At 32.1% G+C, this 20,742-nt stretch overlaps 1 protein-coding gene and 1 pseudogene across 1 annotated transcript; one reads left to right on the top strand and one right to left on the bottom strand.

The window, feature by feature from the left end:
* Nucleotides 1–3,084: 3,084 nt before the first annotated feature.
* Nucleotides 3,085–5,103, bottom strand: LOC104758004 (heat stress transcription factor B-4). Its single transcript, XM_010480803.3, has 2 exons — nt 4,475–5,103; nt 3,085–4,192 (listed from the first exon to the last, which is right to left on the bottom strand). The coding sequence occupies exons 1-2, from the start codon at nt 4,751–4,753 to the stop codon at nt 3,398–3,400; spliced, it is 1,074 nt and encodes a 357-aa protein (XP_010479105.1). The 5' UTR covers nt 4,754–5,103; the 3' UTR covers nt 3,085–3,397.
* A 6,275-nt stretch (nt 5,104–11,378) lies between these two features.
* Nucleotides 11,379–12,020, top strand: LOC109129947 (secreted RxLR effector protein 161 pseudogene; annotated as a pseudogene).
* The last annotated feature ends 8,722 nt before the right edge of the window (nt 12,021–20,742 follow it).

The raw sequence follows: 20,742 nt of genomic DNA, 5'->3' as shown, positions 1-20,742 counted from the left end.
TTTTCGAAAAAATTTTGGCGGGAAAATATGTCGGAAATTTTTTGGCGGGAAAATTTTGTTTTTCTTTTTATTGAATAAAATAATTTTCATCTAAGGGTAAAATGGTCATTAAAAATTAAAAGAGGGCAAAAATAAAAATGGCCAGAAAAGAGGGTATTTTTGAAAAGGGGTATATCAAAAGGGGCATTTTTAACAAATTCTCTTGTTTTTAACTGCAAATCTAAAACAATCTTTTGGGATAATCTTACACATAGAATACTTATCTTTTAGTTATAAAAAAAACAAGAAACAAGATATATTTTCCTGAGATTTGATATATCAAATATTAACTTCTAAATGATAACCTAAATATATCTAATCTCACTATAAATACAATGGTTTCCTAACCATTGAAATATCTCACACTAAAATTTAACAAACAACTTATCCTCTTTTGACGACAAACCAAAATAAAGAAAAACCCATCCTCTTACAAAACTACTATCCGATATTAAGTGTTTCTATCCTCTTACAAAATTACTATCCAATATTGCGGGGTGTCTATCCTCTTACAAAACTACTATCCAATATTGTGGTGTGTCTGTTTCCATGAAAAGCTACATTCTGCAAACTACTTAGGTGTTGACTGGTTCTCTCGCTACCTCCCGCAAACGCTGCGTTTGCGGATGGTAGCGATTGGTGCCAATCACACAAACCGCTTCCAATCACTCCCAACCGCTGCTAATCACTCACAACCACTGAATTCTAAAAGCTGCTTCCTGCAAGCGTTTGCGGTTGCGGGCGTTTGCGGTTGGTAAACTTTTTTTTTAAAAACAAAAAAAAAGTCAAAAAATACTAAATTTTTTTTTCTTATATCTTCAACCCAACCATTGTACCCATAAAACATGAGAGAAATTGAAGTACAAATACGATTGAGGAGATTAGAATATAAACAATTACAAGAAAATAAGATTCCAATTAACAAAAAACCAACAAAAATATGATGTAAAACTATTGGCACATCGCACATACATTCCAAAAAATCTAAAAAAATATAACATTTCATCAGAAGTTTAAGAAAATAAGATTATTTATGAAAATATTAAAACAAATTACCAATGACTCTTTTTACTCTTTCATAATTAATTTACCTTAGCCTTGTAGTTTAAATGTGAGGAACTTATTGAGTGTGTGAGATTTAGCAGAGAAGATCTATAATCTAAAGCATAAGTTTTGTCATTTATAATATTATTTGATTAAATTTTGGATGAAAAGCCAAAAAGTAATAAGTATTTCAATATGAAATTTATCTATTTTTTGAATAATGTTTTTAGTATTTTTAAAGATTTTTAATTATAAATTGAATTTAATAAAGTTTTTGGTGTTTTTAAACATTTATATAATTATATATTATATTTATTATGTTTTAACCGCTAATGCAACTGTTGGTCAACCAATCGTTAAACTCCCGCAAACGCACCCATTTTAAAATGCTAAACCACTCATTCACAACGCTTAATAACGTTTGAAACCGCAATCGCCCGCTTCCGTAATCTCCCGCAACCGCAACCGCAAACGCTGCGTTTGAACCAGTCAGGCCCTTACTCTATTAAGATTTCCAATTTACTGTATAACCCCAAATATACAAATAAACACTATATAAAACATTACAAAAATACAAATTACAAAAAAGGTAAATAACAAAATATAAAATCCCGTGCTGTAGCACGGGCCTCCCCTAGTTAAATATTAAATCCACTATTTTCGACTTGTTTAGTTCTGCTATCTTATTGTATCCTCTAGCTTGGCAAAATTTCCGAATTAGTTCGTAAACCGCCACACCTTCGGTTGATTCAATAAAAAGTTTCTTGTTTCTTTCCAGTCCTTTATATCTATTACTTTCTATTTTAGCCATCAACATCAGAGCAACTAATTATTAGGGATACAATATCCTATATTGGAAGTTGAGTAAGATCTTAAGTGGTATATATATAAGATATAAGTTTCGTCACTCATTGTTGGTTTTAAGTTGGAAGTTCATAATCTAATATGGTATCAGAGCACAGTACACATGCTCAACCCAATTCACAATCGGCTCAGTCTAATAATTGGGCCACCTATTCATGCCTAAACATAAGGAGAAAGTTGGAAGTTCACAATTTAATACTAATCTTCAAAGCTAGGTGATAAATTAGCCAAATCAGTAAGGGCATCTCCAACACACCTCTATATTTGCTTTTTAACTCTATTTTAGAGTAAAATCTACTCCAACCCATCTCTAATTCTACCTCTATAATAGAGATCTCTATTTTTTCCTCTATATATAGAGGAACTCTATTTTTTTCTCTATAATAGAGTTGAACTTTTTTATTTATAAAATAGTCATGAACTTTTAACACTTTTATATTTATGATCAAAATAAATAAAATATATATTTAAATAGTTTAATAATAATTTAATGAAGTAGAGGTTTTGTATTTAAATAATATTTATGAATGTTAAAAATTTAAATAATATTATAATTTTATGAAAGTTTCATAAATAATAAAATAAATGGGTTAGTTTGCAACTTTTATAAGTAAAAGGTATTAATAGTAAAATAAAAAAGAATCTCTACGGTATATTCTTTTTTAGAGAAAAAATAGAAGTATCCATTAGAGCAAAAATCACCTCTATTATAGAGTTATTCTATTTTAGAGGTAAAAATAGGGAAAACCATTGGAGATGGTCTAAGAAGAATAATCATGTTGTATAGTCAAATAGTTTTAGTTGTAAATTGTAATGATGTTTAATACTTTTAAAAACATCTAGTGGGCTTTAGGTTCATGAAGGCCCAAACAAATCAAAATGAACAAAGAAAACATATTTGTTCTTGTGGTACTGGCAAACACAAAAATTACTTTAGTCTAATCAACACGAAATTTAAAGGTCCTTTAAATAATTTCATTTTTTTAAGAAAATGGAAAAACAACCTAAAATAACAAGTGATACAAACAAAAATTTCTGGGAACCAGAAACTGGGAAAAAGATGACGTCGATCGATCAAAAAAGAAAAGAAAAAAAGAACAAAACATATGGAAAAAAAAAATGAGAGAGAGACGTGAATGCATTAAATAAAGAGCATTAATAATAACTGGATCGGTTCCAATACACATGAAAATTTCGAAAATGCATAAAAGTAACCTAAAAAGCCTATCTACCTTAGACATCACTGACATTCTCATCTTCTCTGGACAACAAGCCCAGAAAACAAAACCATAAAGTTAAACAACAAAACAAAACACTAATTAAAGAAGATTATTAATCAAAGAAACAAAAAGAGAAAAAAAGGTCTTAATATTCATGGTCATCATCATATAACAACATTAGTGCTAATAATGCTGACTGATACTTCAAAAAAAAAAAGCACAAAACCAAATTAACGTGTAGAAGCAGCAGTCATGAGATTCAAAGCAAGATCAGACTTATCCAACACAAGTCGAGTTTTGCTACTTTGGTCTGAGAAATGATGTGATCTCTTCTTAGAGGAAGGCAACGAAACTCCAAAAAGCTTAGTCTTTCTCATATTATTACTCTGATCTTGATGATGATTAGTGTCATCTTCAAGAACTGTGATAGAGCTTTGCGAAGTTGGAGGAGATGAGTTCAAACCATGATGGAGATTAGTAGTAGTGGCATTGACAGTTGCGGTGGTATTGTAATAATCAAGCGTTGGAGGTTGTTGTTGTTTCTGGAGAAACGAGGAGAGATAAGAGTTACTTGGAGCGACAGGCTTGACATGGTTTTGAACAAAGTAGATAATGTCGTTGTAAAGTTTCTTCATGTGAGCAAGTTCAGACATCAACACTGTGTTGCTCCGTCGTAATCTCTCGTTGTCTTCACTCAATGCCGTCACTTGCGCCGCCGTGTCATGAATGGTATTATTGGTTTGTTGTGGTATGATAACTCTTGGTCTTGACGGTGGTGAGTCGCACCAGTAATGGTCGTCTTCTGGAGTGGTGACACGTTGTGGTGGTGGTAAAGGGAAGAAACTTCCGCCGGAGAATGGAATCTGCGGCGGACCGTGGTGGTGATGTGTCATGAACGGAGAGTGTTGTTGTGGTATCATTTGAGATGTTTTGCGGCGGTGGATTTCGCAAAGTAAATGCTTTTCTCCTCTCTTGAAAAACTCGTTCGCGAACTCCCATCGATCTGGTACTATCTTTCTGAATCCCTAACAAAATCAAAGATCACAAAATCAAGAACATTTCTAAAATATCAAAAACCCGAATCTAAAAAAAAATCAGATTTTCTTCTGTTTTTGGTATAAAGATTTGATTTTTAAGAGATGGGTAGTCACAAAATCTCAAAAATAAACAATCTTTCGTCCATTTTTGGATATAAAAATCGTATCTTTAAGAGATGGGTAATCACAAAACATTGCGTATTTCAAAACCCATATAATAAAAATCGAAACTTTTTAGAGAAAAGAAGATAGAGCTTTGTGTATACATACATAAGTGTTGAGCTGACGAACGAAGCTAGAGAAGTTGTTATGTTTAAAGTAATTAGGAAGAAGGTCACGAGCAAACTCCGGTGGACGCCAAACGACAAAAGTAGTGTCATCATCACCCCAAGAGACGACATGATCCGTCGCAGGATCATCAACAAGTTGATAAGTCTTTGTCAAGAACGGCGCTGGAACAGCTTTGCCTTGACCTTCGACCATAAGTTGTATCCTTTCTCCTCCACCACCACCGTAACCACCGTAGCTATTCTCAACCATCATCGCCATTAGAGAGAGAGAGTTCCCGAGAGAGAGAGAGAGAAAGAGAAGAAGGTTTGTGTTTGTTTTGTATCGAGTGGGGTTGGGATAAAAATGGTAGTCTAGTACTGAGTAGTGACTGAGTACTAATTTGTTTTTTTGTTATTATAACTTTTTTTTTCTTTTTTTCTTTGAGGTTTATAGATCGTACGTGTGTGTATCTGTCCTCATGTGTAACTACTATTAATTAGAGACTTTTTATTTTTCTCCTGGTATGGTATATATGAAAATTGGAAGAGTAGTGTGTTCTACTTTTGCTTTTGCATGCCCACACACAAAAATAATGTTTGGTTAAAAAAAAAAATTGAGGTAAAAAAATTGGTAAAAAAATGTATGTGCCTAAAATGATCATCAAATGATTAAGTTTTGATTCAGAAAAGAAATATCATGGATATGCAATTGAGTAGACTTATTGACTTATGTATACGTGAGTGAGAGATTCTTCCATACGTGAATTCACTTTTTCTTAACGCCAAACACGGATATAGAATGTAACACCAATGTCGCACTGTTTCTTTACTTTTTATGTTTTAGTAACTAATTAATGTTTCTTCTATTTAACATTTTCTTACCAAACATTATTTTTTTGAGATCTTCCCACAACCGTGTGTCAATAGAGACCATAATAGCATGTAACATTCATGCTTTCTTATTTGTAAAACCATTCCATTGATAGAGACTGGTGGTGCATTGATTTGTCGTCCACTAGTCTTTTAAGTTTTGATGCACTATAGTTCGAATTAACGATAACATTATCTTCAAATCCGATATTTTTCTTTATGTTGCTTGCAATATCGTATGCAACCTCCTAACCCGATATGGTGATCACTCTTCAATTAACAAAGTTTTCGGGTTATCCTTTGCGGTTGGTTAAGCTGTGCATATATTATTGGAAAACTTTTCTTCTTGTAGAAGAACTATCGAAAGAAAAAAATAAAGGTTCCAAATTAGTTAAATTTATTAGTTTTAAAGATTCTTATATCATGTCAAAATCATATAAAGGAGACAACGAAATATGAAATCCTATATTTTGTGTATATTCCGAGAGAAGATAAAGTTGTAAACATATGAGAGAATAAAATTGCAACAATTAATTGATTAGCCTCTTTCGAAATTTCTTTTACTAATTAGTAATTACATAACAATTTTTCATAAACTATTTAGTAGCTAACACTTCCAAAAATTCTAGAAAATTTTAGATTTGCGTTGAAAATAAAACTTTTGTGTTAGCTCAAGCTCAATTTAAAGATATAATAGTAGTCATTTCTTGTATCTAAATCTAGTGTCCTCCTAGAGGTATATATAAGGACATTCACAGTTTACCACTTAATTTATTTCACACTATTCGATCAAAATGTTGAAAATGTTAGCTTCTGTTTTTTACAATAAACTATGAACGAATCAACACAAAATAATCGCATACAAAAACAACAACCATATCCTAAATTCATCGGACTAATGTGAACAAAGCTAATGTGAAAATTTAAACTTTTCTTTCACAATTAATCAAATGCATGAAAAGTTCTAAAAAGTAAGTTTTTGATCAACATGAAGAGGCAGTAAATATTAAAAAAGAAAAAGAGAAAAGTGTTTATGTGAAAAATGTAAATTAGAATTTGGAAGTTAGCAACCTCGATTAATGAGAAGATGGAGGGGAATATGTGTCTGAGTGTCTGAAAAAATAAAATAAACAAAAGTGGCTTTCAAGACAAACCCGTGACTCTCTCCTCTCCTTCATACTTGTTTCTTTTCTGACAAAACTACGATCCCTTCCCTCACCCACCACTTCCTTCTCTTACTTTCTTAAACAATCATTTCTCTCTCTTTTTCTTTTACTATTTTTTCCTATTTTTACAACTTTAGTATACACCAAATTCAATTCAATTTACTACTCTGTATTTTTATTGGTCAACACTTTTTCTTCTTCTTGAGGTTTCTTCTCTGCTCTTCTTTAGTGCAACTATTCTCAACTTATTGTTATTACTGGAAACTTTCTCTTCTGTTTCCTTCTACTCACAACCAACTGTTTCTTTCTTTTCTTGCTTTCTTATATTCCCTCACATTAATAAACAAATTCCTTTTACCAATATATATATATATATATATATATATATATATATTTGTCCTTTTTATATCTAAAAATCTCATACAGAAGGGCTTATACACAATAATATGGATTCTCAACTGTTCATAGGTAACTTAAAAAATGTATTAAGAGATCTTTAATCTTTCTGGATCTTGCAAAGTGTAACTTTAATTATTGATTAAAATCTGACTTATAGATTCATGTGAAAACCATAAATTATGTAATAAAAACTAAAAGTATGTCATGTGTATATTCCACTTTTCCTTTAATTTCTTAGGTCATGTGTATATCACATGAGAGGGTCTGCTTCTCCTCGGGCAACTAGTACTTGACTAGTTTCTATCTTTCATATTATTATATGACTTACAGAGTAAATCATGAATAAATCGTATTCTTTAAATTTTATTTTATTTCTTATCCATTTACCATTCATAAAATTCGATAAATTTATCTTGTTTTACAGAGATCATGTAAAACAGTCCTTTGCTTTTACACTTATTCTTTTTAAGAGATTCATTTTCCTAGATATGTGTAGGTTAAGGAACTTCTGAATTTAAACAAGAAACAAAAAAAAGTTCCTCAAATTCAACACATTAAGATATATAAAACTCTGATTATTTACTGAACATTGACTGCCATAAAAAAAAAATCTAGATGGAAAAGAAACCAAAACCAAAAAAATGCACGAATAAAAAAATATTGGATAAATTAGTAAATGATATGAAAGTGCATAAACATCACCTCTATAGAAAAATAATTGCGATTTAATAAAATTTTCATTTTGTTAATTAAACCATAGGAATAATTATACAAAACATGGAATTAGATAAAACGAATTGAATGATATATGTTTAGGTCAATGAATCTAAAATGTTCACTAAATATGTATAAAGTTTAATATAGAGTACAAGTGCATGCCGACTCAATATTGTTGGGATAAGCTTAAGGAAAGCTTGAGTTAGAAGCTAGTCGTAGTTCTAGAATAGTTGTGTTTGCAAAGAAATAAGGATCTAAGTATTTAGGAGATATCTAAATATTAGTAGTTCTTATTAGGATTAGGAATAGCAAAATGATATATAAGGATATGTTGAGGTGTGACATAACTTATGAGGTTTTGAGAGAAGAGAGATTGAGAGCTTAAGTTTTTGAGAGATTTTCTTAAGCTAATAAAAATGAGTTATACTTTTAATTATTCTGTTCTTAACAAACCTTGTTTCTATATTTGGTATCAGAGCCTGAATCTTTCACCAAGAAATCATGTCTGAGATTACCGTAGCCACACCACGACCTAAAGAAGAAGGAGGATCTCCTTCTATCGTTTGTCCAATGCTAACGTCAACAACTAAACTGTTTGGGCAATGAAGATGAGGATTTCTCTCAGAGTACACAAAGTCTGAGACGCCATCGAACCAGAAACCAAACAAGTTGATTATGAACATAACGATATAGCTATGGCTTTATAGTTTCAATCGATACATGAAAGCTTAATACTGCAAGTTGAAGAACTTATTACAACAAAGAAAGTGTGGGATGCAATTCGTTCTAGACACGTTGGAGCTGAAAGAGTTCGAGAAGCTAGACTTCAAACCTTGATGGCAGAATTTGAAAGATTGAAGATGAAAGAATCTGAAAACATTGATGACTTTTCTGGAAAGTTAGCTACGATATCATCAAAGTCAGCCGCCCTAGGAGCTAAGATAGAAGATCAAAGATTGTCAAGAAATTCCTTAGTAGTCTTCCTCGAAAGAAATTCATTCACATAGTTGCCTCTCTAGAACAAGTTCTAGATTTGAACACCATCAGCTTTGACGATATCGTTGTAGACTGAAAGCCTATGAGGAACGTATCTGTGAGGAAGAGGATACTCAAGAGGAGCAGGGAAAATTGATGTACACGGAGTCACAGACGAATCAACACTACCGAGATTACAATGGTGAATCCGGAGGTTTCAGAGGAAGAGGTCGAGGTGGAAGATCGTTCTACAGAGGACGAGGACGAGGACGCTACGGTGGTAGAAATCTGTCTCAGATCACTTGTTTTCGTTACAATCAAACTGGCCACTTCGCTTCACATTGTCTAGATCTATTGCTCAAACTGCAGGAAACATAAGAGAGTAACAACAAAGATACAGAGGATGCAGACGAGCTCTTGATGCATGAAGTGGTCTACCTAAATGAGAAGGATTGTATACCAAGTAAGTTTGAGACAAATTCAGGAAGAGATAACATATGGTACCTTGACAACGGCCCAAGTAACCATATGACTGGGGATAAAAGGTATTTTAACAAGCTGGACAGCTCTGTAACCGGAAAATTTCGCTTTGGTGATGACTCTAAGATCGATATCAAAGGAAAAAGAACAATTGCTTTTATTGATCAGAATGGAAAGTCACGAACCATGACAGATGTTTATTTCATTTCTGACCTTAAGAGCAATATTATAAGTCTTGGTCAGGCCACCGAAGCAGGTTGTGACATTCAGTTAAGAGGGAACTACCTGACTATTAGTGATGAAGAAGGAAATCTACTTGTGAAAACAGAGAAGTCTAAGAACCGGTACAAGGTTCAGATGGGACTGCAAGACAATACTTGTTTATATCTTGCATATGTAAGTGAACCAAGTAAGTGGCATGCGAGGCTGGGACATATCAATTATGCCACTTTAACTTCAATGCTAGGGAAAGAACTGGTTTTAGGAGCTCTAAAACTTTCTGCTGGAAAAGAAATTTGTAGTTCGTGTCTGCTTGGGAAGCAAACAAGATGCGTTTTTCCTCAAGCAACAATGTTTCGAGCTTAACAAAGGTTAGAACTTATACATGGAGACCTTTGTGGCCCGATTACATCAAGTACACCTACTGGGAATAGATATGTTTTTGTGATCATTGATGACTTCTCTCGCTACATGTGGACGATGCTAATAAAAGAAGAAGGAGAAGGGTTTCACAAGTTTCAGAAGTTCAAGGCTATGGTTGAAAAGGAAGTTGCAGAACAAATACAGACTTTTAGAATGGATAGAGGAGGAGAGTTTGTATCTAATGAGTTTAACTTGTTTTGTGAAACCGCAGGCATAAAAAAATATTTGACAGCACCCTACACTCCACAGCAGAATGGAGTTGTAGAGAGACGAAATCGGACATTGATGGAGATGACCAGAAGCATCTTAAAGCATATGCACATGCCTAACTATCTTTGGGGAGAAGCTCTTAGACACTCTACTTATTTACTGAACAAAGTAGCAACATGGGCCTTGAAAGATATGACACGTTATGAGATTTTCCGGGACAAGAGACCTACAGTTGAGCATATTAGGATTTTTGGGTGTATTGCATATGCCAAGGTAGAGAAACCGAATCTTAAAAAACTGGATGATCGAACGAGGGTGCTTGTTCACCTAGGAACCGAACCTGGTTCTAAGGCGTATCGTTTGCTGGACCCTCAGACCAAACGAATCATAGTGAGTCGAGATGTTGTGTGTTGTGTTCGACGAAGCAAAAGGTTGGAATTGGACTAAAAATTTGTCGATAGAGGAAAACGATGAGAATTTTAGGATCAGTTTTGGTGTATTCGGCAATCACGGGCTTCAAGAGTATGAAGAAGATAAGATTGCAGTTGTGAATATTGATGGAAAATCACTGAGCGAAACAGAGAGTGTTGAACACCCCGAGAGCAGAGATGGAGTAACACACAAAGAAAAAATAGAACATGAGTCACACAAGACTGCAACATTGCCTGCAGATTCTTGTGCAGTTTCGACAGAACCTGAGCTACGAAGATCAACACGACCAAGCATTTAGCCAAAGTATTTAGAAGACTATGTCTTAATTGCAGAGGAAGAAGGTGAGTTCCTGCTACTTAGTCATAATAATGAACCTAGAAGTTTTGGTGAAGCAATAGTGTCTAAGGAGTGGACACGGGCTTGTGAAGAAGAAATAGGTTCGATCGAGAAACTTAGAACGTGGGAGCTTGTTGATCTACCTATTGGAGAAAAACCAATTTGCTTAAAGTGGGTATTCAAGTTGAAAAGAAATTCTGATGGTAGTATCAACATGTATAAAGCTCGACTTGTTGCCAAAGGGTATGTGTAGAAATACGATGTTGATTTCGAAGAAGTTTTTGCTCCGGTTGCTAGAATCGAAACCATAAGGCTGCTTATTGATCTTGCGGCATCACATGGTTGGGAGATATACTATCTCAATGTCAAGACAGCTTTCCTTCATGGAGAGATTAAGGAGACTGTGTATGTTTCTCAACCAGAGGGATTTGAGAAAAAAGGCAGTGAAGGGAAGGTTTACAAGCTCAACAAAGCCTTGTATGGCTTAAGACATGCACCTAGAGCCTGGAATAATAAGTTAAACCATATTTTTCAGGGATTGCAGTTCATGAAGTGCTCAAAGGAACCTTCTGTTTATCGGAAAACCATTGGCGTTGATTTACTTATCATAGGTGTCTATGTGGATGATTTATTGTAACAGGAACAAGCTTGGTTGTTATTAACAAATTTAAGGAGGAGATGGCTTCTAAATTTGAAGTGAGTGACCTTGGGAGGTTGACATACTACCTCGGGATGCAAGTTAATCAACATCAAGATGGAATCACTTTGAGTCAAGCCCGATTCGCTCACAAGATTTTAGAAGAAACAAGAATGTCACAATGCAATAATGTTCTTATACCTATGGAACCAGAGTTGAAGTTATCTAAAGCTGAGAAAGAAAGAGAGATCAATGCAACAACTTATAGAAAGAATGTTGGATGTCTAAGGTATCTGCTACATACTAGACCGGACCTTTCATATTGTATAGGGATACTCAGTCATTATATGCAGAGTCCAAGGGAGTCACATGGAGCAGCCATGAAACAATGCTTAAGATATCTTAAGGGAACCACCAATCTCGGTCTATCTTATGGAAGGATGAAGGGGCCTCGGTTAATAGGTTATGGCGACAGTAGCCATAACATTGATGCAAACGATGGAAGGAGCACCTCAGGACATATCTTTTATCTTGGAGACAGTCCTATCACTTGGTGCTCACAGAAACAAGATTTAGTAACTCTATCTTCCTGTGAAGCAGAGTTCATGGCTGGGACAGAGGCGGCGAAGCAAGCCGTTTGGTTACAGAATTTACTGGTTGAGATCACTAGAGCTGCAGAATAGAAAGTTATCATCTGTATTGATAATCAATCGGCAATTACTCTCATAAAGAAACATGTCTTCCATGGGAGAAGTAAGCATATACATAGACACTACCACTTCATAAGAGAAAGAGTTGAGAATGGCCAAATTGAGGTGGAGCATATTCCAGAAAGTGAGCAAAGAGCTGACATTCTTACTAAACATTTAGACAAAACCAAATTCAGATAAATGAGGAGTCTCATGGGAGTTCAAGACCTGACAAAGACAGCTTTCAAGCTTAAGGAGGAGATTGTTGGGATAAGCTTGAGGAAAGCTTGAGTTAGAAGCTACTCCTAATCCTAGAATAGTTGTATTTGCAGAGAAATAAGGATCTAAGTATTTAGGAGATATCTAAATATTAGTAGTTCTTACTAGGATTAGGAATAGCAAAGTTATATATAAAGATATGTTGAAGTGTGACATAACTTATGAGGTTTTGAGAGAAGTGAGATTGAGAGCTTAAGTTTTTGAGAGATTTTCTTAAGCTCATAAAAGTGAGTTATACTTTTAATTCTTGTGTTCTTAACAAACTGTGTTTCTATAAATATTATCGTTTCTTATCATATAACTCATAAAGAAACTGAAAGTATAGAATATGTAAATTTACTTAGCGGGAATATTAGAATTAGAAAATTGCATGCACCTTTAGAAGAATTTGTAAAATTATGTATCCCATAATTTTTGAAGATTATTCGAATAAAACAGTCAGTTTATCTAGTAGTCATTACCATGAGAAAAAACTACAAGTTTAGAGTAATAGTTTCTTTTTATTTTGTATTTATTCTATCATTTTCATACTCCCTCCATTTCAAAATATAAGATGTTTTAGTAGAAATACAAATACTAAGAAAAAGTTACTTTTAAAAAGTTTAAACAATCATACCTAAGACTGCATAATATAAAATATAAAATTAATCTAAACATTGCATAGAAAGTTGGAAACATCCTATATTATAAAATAAAAATAATCCTCTAAACATTATATATTATGAAACGGAGAGAGTATATTTTAAACCCTATAGCCCGTGATATATATATATATATATTGATGAAATTTAACATTGGGTTAAAGACTAAAAGGAGATTGTAGCCACACTATACTACTTGATCAATAATGTTTTATCTATACAAACAAAACGAAAAGAGAGAATCTCGAAGTATGAGACTCTCCTTTTTACATCTCACCCTTCTATTTTGTACCGTTGTTTTTGTTCTGAGCCCATCAGACTCTATAGCATAAACTATTTGAATATTTGACTCCTCATCAGTTAAATGAATCTTATCATCTTAATAGTTAAAACAAAGGATATACTTTCTTCTTTGTAATTATTTTATTTGGTTGTTTTGTTTTGTAGATTCTCAAGAAGAAAGATTGAGGTTTCCAATGAAGAAACAGACATACTCCAAACTCTTCTTTGCAAACTATTCTTCTCTTCGAGCCCTTTCATGATTTCGATATTGGGGTTCACATACAATATGTACTTAATCATTTGATATTTGTTGTTCAATATTAAATCTTTAAAGTAGTGGTGCTTATTATTGTATTACTGAATATATCCTAGCTTATAGGTGATCAAAGTTTAACCAGCATCGTGAATAAGAGATTTATAGTTTACCAATCTGACTAATACATTTTATAAAAAAATTGAAAATAATATATTTTTAATATAAATAAACTTGAAAATGTGTAATTTAAACAACTAAAAGAACTTGAAAAATAGTTTTTCTTTGATCATTTGTAGATGGTACGAAGTATAGTAGTATTTATTATACAAGAAACCACATAAAATACCGCTTTCTTCTGCCACAATATAATCTTCTGTACTTTATTATTGTTTGATAATCTAACAAACTTCGAATAGAATGATTTATATACCACGTATTACAAGAAATCTTACGTCAGTAGCTAATTTTATTTTGGTATAACTGAAAAAGATGTTTTCATAACTTACAATAAGAATTCTTTTTCAAAAAAAAACCTACAATAAGAATTTGTGAGTTGATTATCCAACAAAGAAGAGCATAATGGACGCAAGGATGACAAAAGATATATTTTTATAAATGTAGGGACGAAGATCTAACGGACCGAGGGAATCGTTTGATGTAATTAGAAAGAAAGAAAAAAAAACTGAATTAAGGCATAGATACCTAGAATGGATCTAAGATCTAATCAAGGGTTACAATATAAATAATGATTTTAAAAAATATGTAAAGTATATGAGAAAATTATCAAGATAAGCTCAGCTCAGACATCTTTGATTTTTCTTGGGTTTTCCATGCACTATAATCTATATATAATCTTGTATTGATAAGATCCATCAATCATATATTAGTATTACTTATATTTTCTTTTCTTTAAATGTATATTTTTTTCTAATTGTGGATGATATACATTTTTTTTTTTAAATATTGGTTTAACAAAAGAAAATTAAGTAGCTACGTACTAGATCTTTACAAACTATAAACAAAAATATATATTCGGAGGTGTAGTTTGAATCCTGCAACTATATATGAAACCTAGGAATTAAAGAGTGTTTTCTTCGAGAACAATTTAACCTTAGAAATTGTTATCCGACATTTGTCGTCGACTTCTCAATATAGAGATCATTAGACAGTTCCTTATATTCTGTGCGCAATGTCTATAGTCCATGATGAACATTTGAAGACCTAGATTGAGCAGAATATAATCAATCTTCTGTAGGGTTACAGTTTTCTAATACCAACTCATTTATGATATATACATGTGATCGTCTTGAGTCTTGACACGCAAACTAGACCCCATTGAAAGATAACAACGTTTGAGGAAACTAGAAGAAGCAGTGTCGTATGCAATATTAAAAAAAAAAAAAAAAAAAAAAAAAAAAAAAAAAAGAGTCTGGAACACGTCTAGGTGAACAAAGATGACAAACAGTGATAAGTACTAGCATTGAAGTTAATCTATTGTAAACCGTATGTATTTTGTTGTTGGTTTATAAAATAAATTTAGTAAAGCTTATTCCAACCTAAACAAATTTGAAACTGTTTGCAAATACGAAATTATGTATGTTTTAACTTTCGTTAAAAAGTAACACACACCTTACCTATTTATTGTTAGGTTATTTTTAAATTAATCCCTGAAAATTAAAAATAAATTATAAACTAAAATCTAAATCAATAACTAATGATCATATATAAATCATGATGGAATGGTTTAGTTAGCTAATTTTGAGATTTGGGTACTCCTCACAGAAAATTATCCGACTAAATAAAAAGCTGACGTTAAGGTACGTTCTTACCAAAACACAAACCAAACAAGTTGAATTGTATGTGTAAGATATATAAATGTGAGTGTGTGCATGGACATGGCCCTATGGTTGTAAATATGGAGAGCTAGAAGATTCTATTCTAATTAAACTTCTAAAGTGAACTGAAGTTTGAATACCACGAATAGCTTCTTTCATCACATGACTTTATCTTCTTTCTTCTAAAAACGAATATATAACTAAAAATAATTCATATCTCTGTTACGTTTTCAATATTAGAACGTGAAGGATAAAACAAAGAGAAAAATACAAATCGAATTGCGTGAAACTATAAGTCTAATTTAAACCCGAGACACGTGAATTTCCAAGAGAGACCACAGAGCGAATAAGGATAAAAGGAAACATCTGCACCCCCTAAAAGTTCTTTTTTAATCAACACCCGTTTCTTTATTTATTTGCGCAAGATGCTCAGATCGTTGTATTATTTTACTTTTGGTTTAAAATTCTTAATTATTTATGTTATGAATACTTTTAGAATATGGAAAGAATCAAAATCCTGTGGTATATACGACAAAGGTGGGTACCCCTACAAGGTTCTCTCTCGTGTCTCTTCTATTTGCTTTCTTCTTTTGTCTCATTCCAGAACACATTTTAGTGGCACGAGTTTACAAACCTTTGCTTAAATAGGTTCTCTAACAAAACAAGTTAAGTCTTATTTTTGGTATTGTGTCACCTATAATTCTTGATGCAATTTAGAGCTTTCTTATGTAGATTTTTTTTGAGAAGTAGTTATGTATGCTTTGATAAATTCATACTACAAGACAACTAAATAACATTTTTAAATTGTATTTTCTGCTTTGTGGCAATGTTCGGTTTGTCTATTTAGCTAATAAAAACATATTCGTGAATATTGTATTCCATGTAAGTTTATCGGTTTCCATTGTCTCTTTTTAGAAAATAATTTATTTTCCAATACTTTAATATAATAAAGTCTTTAGTGTTAAAAAGAAAATCACATTTTTATATCAGTAGGAAATAATTGTGAGATAGGTACATATATTTTCATTATACACTTGATTCATGAGTTTATCAAATTAAATATTTCCTTACTGATCAAAAGTACAATAGAATTATGTGCTAACTAAATTTTTGTAAACTAGATCATCATTGCAGTAAAGTTGTTCTTTCCCAGCTATCGTGTAGTGGACTTTAATATTTCGGACCTGTTGCGTGACTACGGTGCGGCATTGAAGCTAAGTTGAAGAGACAGATTTGTATCTTACTGACCAAAGCTCGATTATGAAACATGGTTAGACATCACGTTTATTCTATTGTCAAATTAATTCTACTACCTGTGTGTATATATGGGTTAAATGGCCTAGTGAAATTCTAAGCTTATCCATATATTTTTCTTGCATGAAATCGTATAATTAATCCTTTCTATGCGTAGTTTAGTCTAATTAGATGATGTTACATAGGGTAAAAGACACACGAAGGGTCCAAGGTCCATGAGCTATTAACGCTTTTGGCTCCAACTTCCAAGTATCAACTTTGCAAATATGTATATTCTACACGTCGATATATATTAGATCACGATTCATTTGTTGCCACTTGTCAGATCAAGTGGTTTGAATTGCTATATGCAAATTAAAAATGTAAAGAAAAAATGTGAAAATGTTTAAGACAAGGTAGAGAGATTGGGTCAACAAAATGAGGTCAAAGGAAGATCGAAAAGGACAGATAATAATGAGAAATGGAGGAAGTAGAAGAAGAAGAAGTGGTCAGTCACGAGAGGCTTATTAAATTGGCTTCACGAGAAATTGATTCTCTGTGTTTATCTTAAGACAAGGACATCTTCTTCTTCGTTTTGTCTTTTGCCTTTTTTCCATATTCTTTTCCTTAAATCTTCCCAGTAAAAATTAATCGCAACGTACTTCTCTACATGCATGTGTTCCTGTCAACGTTTAGTATGTGTAAATGTGTATACTATACATACGTACATACATATATTGGATATTTGGATACGCATATATGTGGTCAAATATTAATAATTATATTTCCTTATTTATAATAATATAATACTAATAAAGTTATTATCATATTATATATATTATTTAGATATCAATCTTGAGATCTCTCATTTTTTTTTTTTTTTTAAAGTTTGAAAATCTTGAGATTTTGAAGACATGCAAAAGATCATTGGAACAAAAAAAAACGAAAAATGTGTAGGAAAGGTGATTAAAAAATATAATATGAAATCCTATTATACGATTAGAAATGAAAAGATAGAGTAGGAAACAAGATTGAGACACATATATAGGAGATATATATGAGATCTTCTTTAATCAACTCAATTAATTATCCGTAGTGTGATGGTAGTGTGCGATTTTTGAATCCTAGAATACAACCATGTTAAGACCATTTTTGCAACACTCGATAATAGAATCTATGAACTTATATTATACGATCTATACTCTCTTTAGCCACTTACAATTTTAATATAAGAAAAATCGATGTTGAGTTGTGTGTTTTGAATGAGAGGTGCAGCTCCATCTATATAGTCATTTCAAGACTTGGAGAAGAGGCTACAACATTTAACGTCTTGCTTCGAGTTGGAGAGTATATATATTACGATGATTATTGTCTTGCTTGGAGAGGAGATATCACTGACAATTAGAGAGATGATTTGACTTCTCGTTTGTCTATCTACTATGCAATGGTTGCAGTTAGAAGGCGTGACTGTTATAGTTTTGCAAGTTTCAGATGGTGTATATGGATATGAACCATATGGTCTTCAGAAATTGGAGAAAATGTAGTTGAGGCGATCAGAGCTTTGCTAGACCTCGTCGAGAGTTTCATGCCAATGCCAAGAAGAATGGGAAAAGATACTAAAATATTGTATCTTGTAGTGATATAGGTCGATGAATAGCTAAAAAGATCTTCTTAGTTTGAAATTCATTTGGAAACAATTTTATAGATGGAGTAGGACGATATATTACAAATGATATAGATAAAATTATGCACTGTTTCGAGAAACACATATTACAAGGAATGAGACAAACTGAAGAAACTCTTTATATGTACATATATTGTTTACATAAAGATAAAAAGCGACACACCAGAGAAGTCTTAATTTGATTCTCCACTTGGATTAACTTTATTTTCACTTTTCCTCGATCGTTAAATAAGCTAGCTAAAACTCCTGTTCCGACGTAAATGAAATATACAACTATCACAACGTACGAAAACAGATAAACTAATTAAAAAGGTTTGATTAAGTAGTGTGGCATATGGTTTTTCAGCGTTAAGAGAAAAGATATCAATATCGCTAATGGATGACATTATATAGTAAGAGGTTATGATAGGATTGGGCCTCGAGCAAGTTACTAAGTTCTGCGTAGAGCACTAACTACAAAAGAAACTAAATTAAGAATGATCTTAAAATCATGTACGGTACTGGCCTTGTTGGTGTTGGTACTTGCACCATCTCAAGATATCCAAAAAGATTCACATGTTTTTACTTGTGAATGAATTAATAGTCAATGGTCAAAAAATAAAATGGTCAAGTCGTAGCATTATGTTGTGATTTTATTTAATCGAAATAGTTGGAACCTGCACATATATATTCTCAGTTGTGCTAATACAATTTTTGCGTTGTATACTTGTATGTGCGATCTACAAACTTTTTCAAGAATTGCTTGTTATTGAGGCTTCTGTGGTTTGGTAAGGGTGATATTTTAGTATAGAGATCATTTAAGGTATAATAAAAGAACCATTAGTTTTTTGATTTTACGAGGATGATGCAGGCCACATCCCTTTTCTTCTTCGGATGACCCAAATTATGAGAACAAAAACTAAAAGAAATATTCATAGTGGTGTAAAAACCAAGAGCTTTTGGTATAGGGTTAGAATAATCAAAGTTAGTTTAATGAACGAATTTAAGGATTTACAATAAATAGATATATTCAATTTTGAAAGTTCGTTTATATAACTTGGTTCAAAATATAATATTTATATTATGATTTTTTTTAATTATATGGAAAAAATAAAAGAAGAAAAGATGAGAAACTTAATTTGTTCTCTGAAAAAGGGAATCGAAGAGTAAGATCGCAGCTTTACAAAGTCGAATATGCAAAAGAATGATTGAAATGCAAATGAGAAAAGTTGTCTTTAATTTTGAGCTATCATTCAACTCAACTACTTTTCTTTCTTTTCTTTTTCTTCTTTTCTTTACGTGATTAGTAAATATTAGGTAGATTAGATTCATGTGTACGAATACAGTTATTAATGGTATATTCAAAGATATATTTTTAATTTAATTCTACAAATCATTTATCATTTTTCTTTTCTTGAACTTTTATCCTCGTAAAGTGTGAATGGAGTTAGATTGTGATGGTGATGCTCCTAGAAAATTATGGTGTTAATTAACCGTATCAAACATAATGGATATATCCATATAAGAAAGTTCATGAAAGACAAAGCAAGCACACTTTTTCTTGATACAATATGATTCAAATAAAATTAAAAGGAAATACCGTGGTTAATATGAGCGTATTTTAATCTAAAGCATCTTTGATTCGAAAAATCATGACAAATTATAAGATTCGTGTCTTTACATGTCCAATAGATTTTCGAAAAGATATGTCCCAAAACATGAAAAGAATATCCAAAACATAGATATTCATTTTTCCTCAAATTTCTACATATAATATTTGAAACATACATGCATGTAAGTAGACTTTGTAGAGTTATATACAGTATAACTTTCTAAACCAACCGGCATTAAGGAGTAAGGACTCAAAAAATCGATCATATGTTCGTTAAGTCGGAATGTTTTTTTTAACGATGAAAAGAGCACCTATTTAAAAAAAATTGTGATCGGTTTTTTTTTTTTTGTTGTGTTAATGGTATATTTGGAATTTTATCTTTCTATTATCTAAAGAAAAAGCAAACTTCTCTTTTACAGATCCTTTTCTCTTTGTCGTTACTTTGTAAGGCATGATTAGGTGAAACTTCACTAATAATCATCTCGACACTTTACTTTGAAAGCATACGTTCTTACCACAACATTAACGATATGCATAATATATATACCGTAAATGGTAACACTGGTGTCCCTTACGTAAAAAAAGAAAACAATACCGTAAATGGTAATTGAAAGACTTAAATTAGCATGTAAAACAAAAAAAAAACAATAATATTTTACATGGTAAGATATTTTTTGTTTATCGTATGGTATTTAATTATTAGAGTAATATATGTTCTTATTCTATATACGCATGGAGTATTAAAATTTTACATAAATCATCAATGAATTTGTTTAATAAAAAAAAAATCCATAATCATGATAGATTATCATATAATAAATGTTATATGGTCAGAATTTGTTTGGACTCTCCAACGCAGGGGGTTTGGCCGTTTGGGATGCTGGATCTTGATCTCTACTATCTTTGGTATGAAAT

The sequence above is a fragment of the Camelina sativa genome, chromosome 17 (assembly GCF_030686135.1).
Source record: "Camelina sativa cultivar CO46 ecotype springtype chromosome 17, ASM3068613v1".
NCBI lineage: Eukaryota > Viridiplantae > Streptophyta > Magnoliopsida > Brassicales > Brassicaceae > Camelina > Camelina sativa.
The sequence above is the reverse complement of the archived record's forward strand: the minus strand, read 5'-3'. Positions and strand labels throughout refer to the sequence as shown.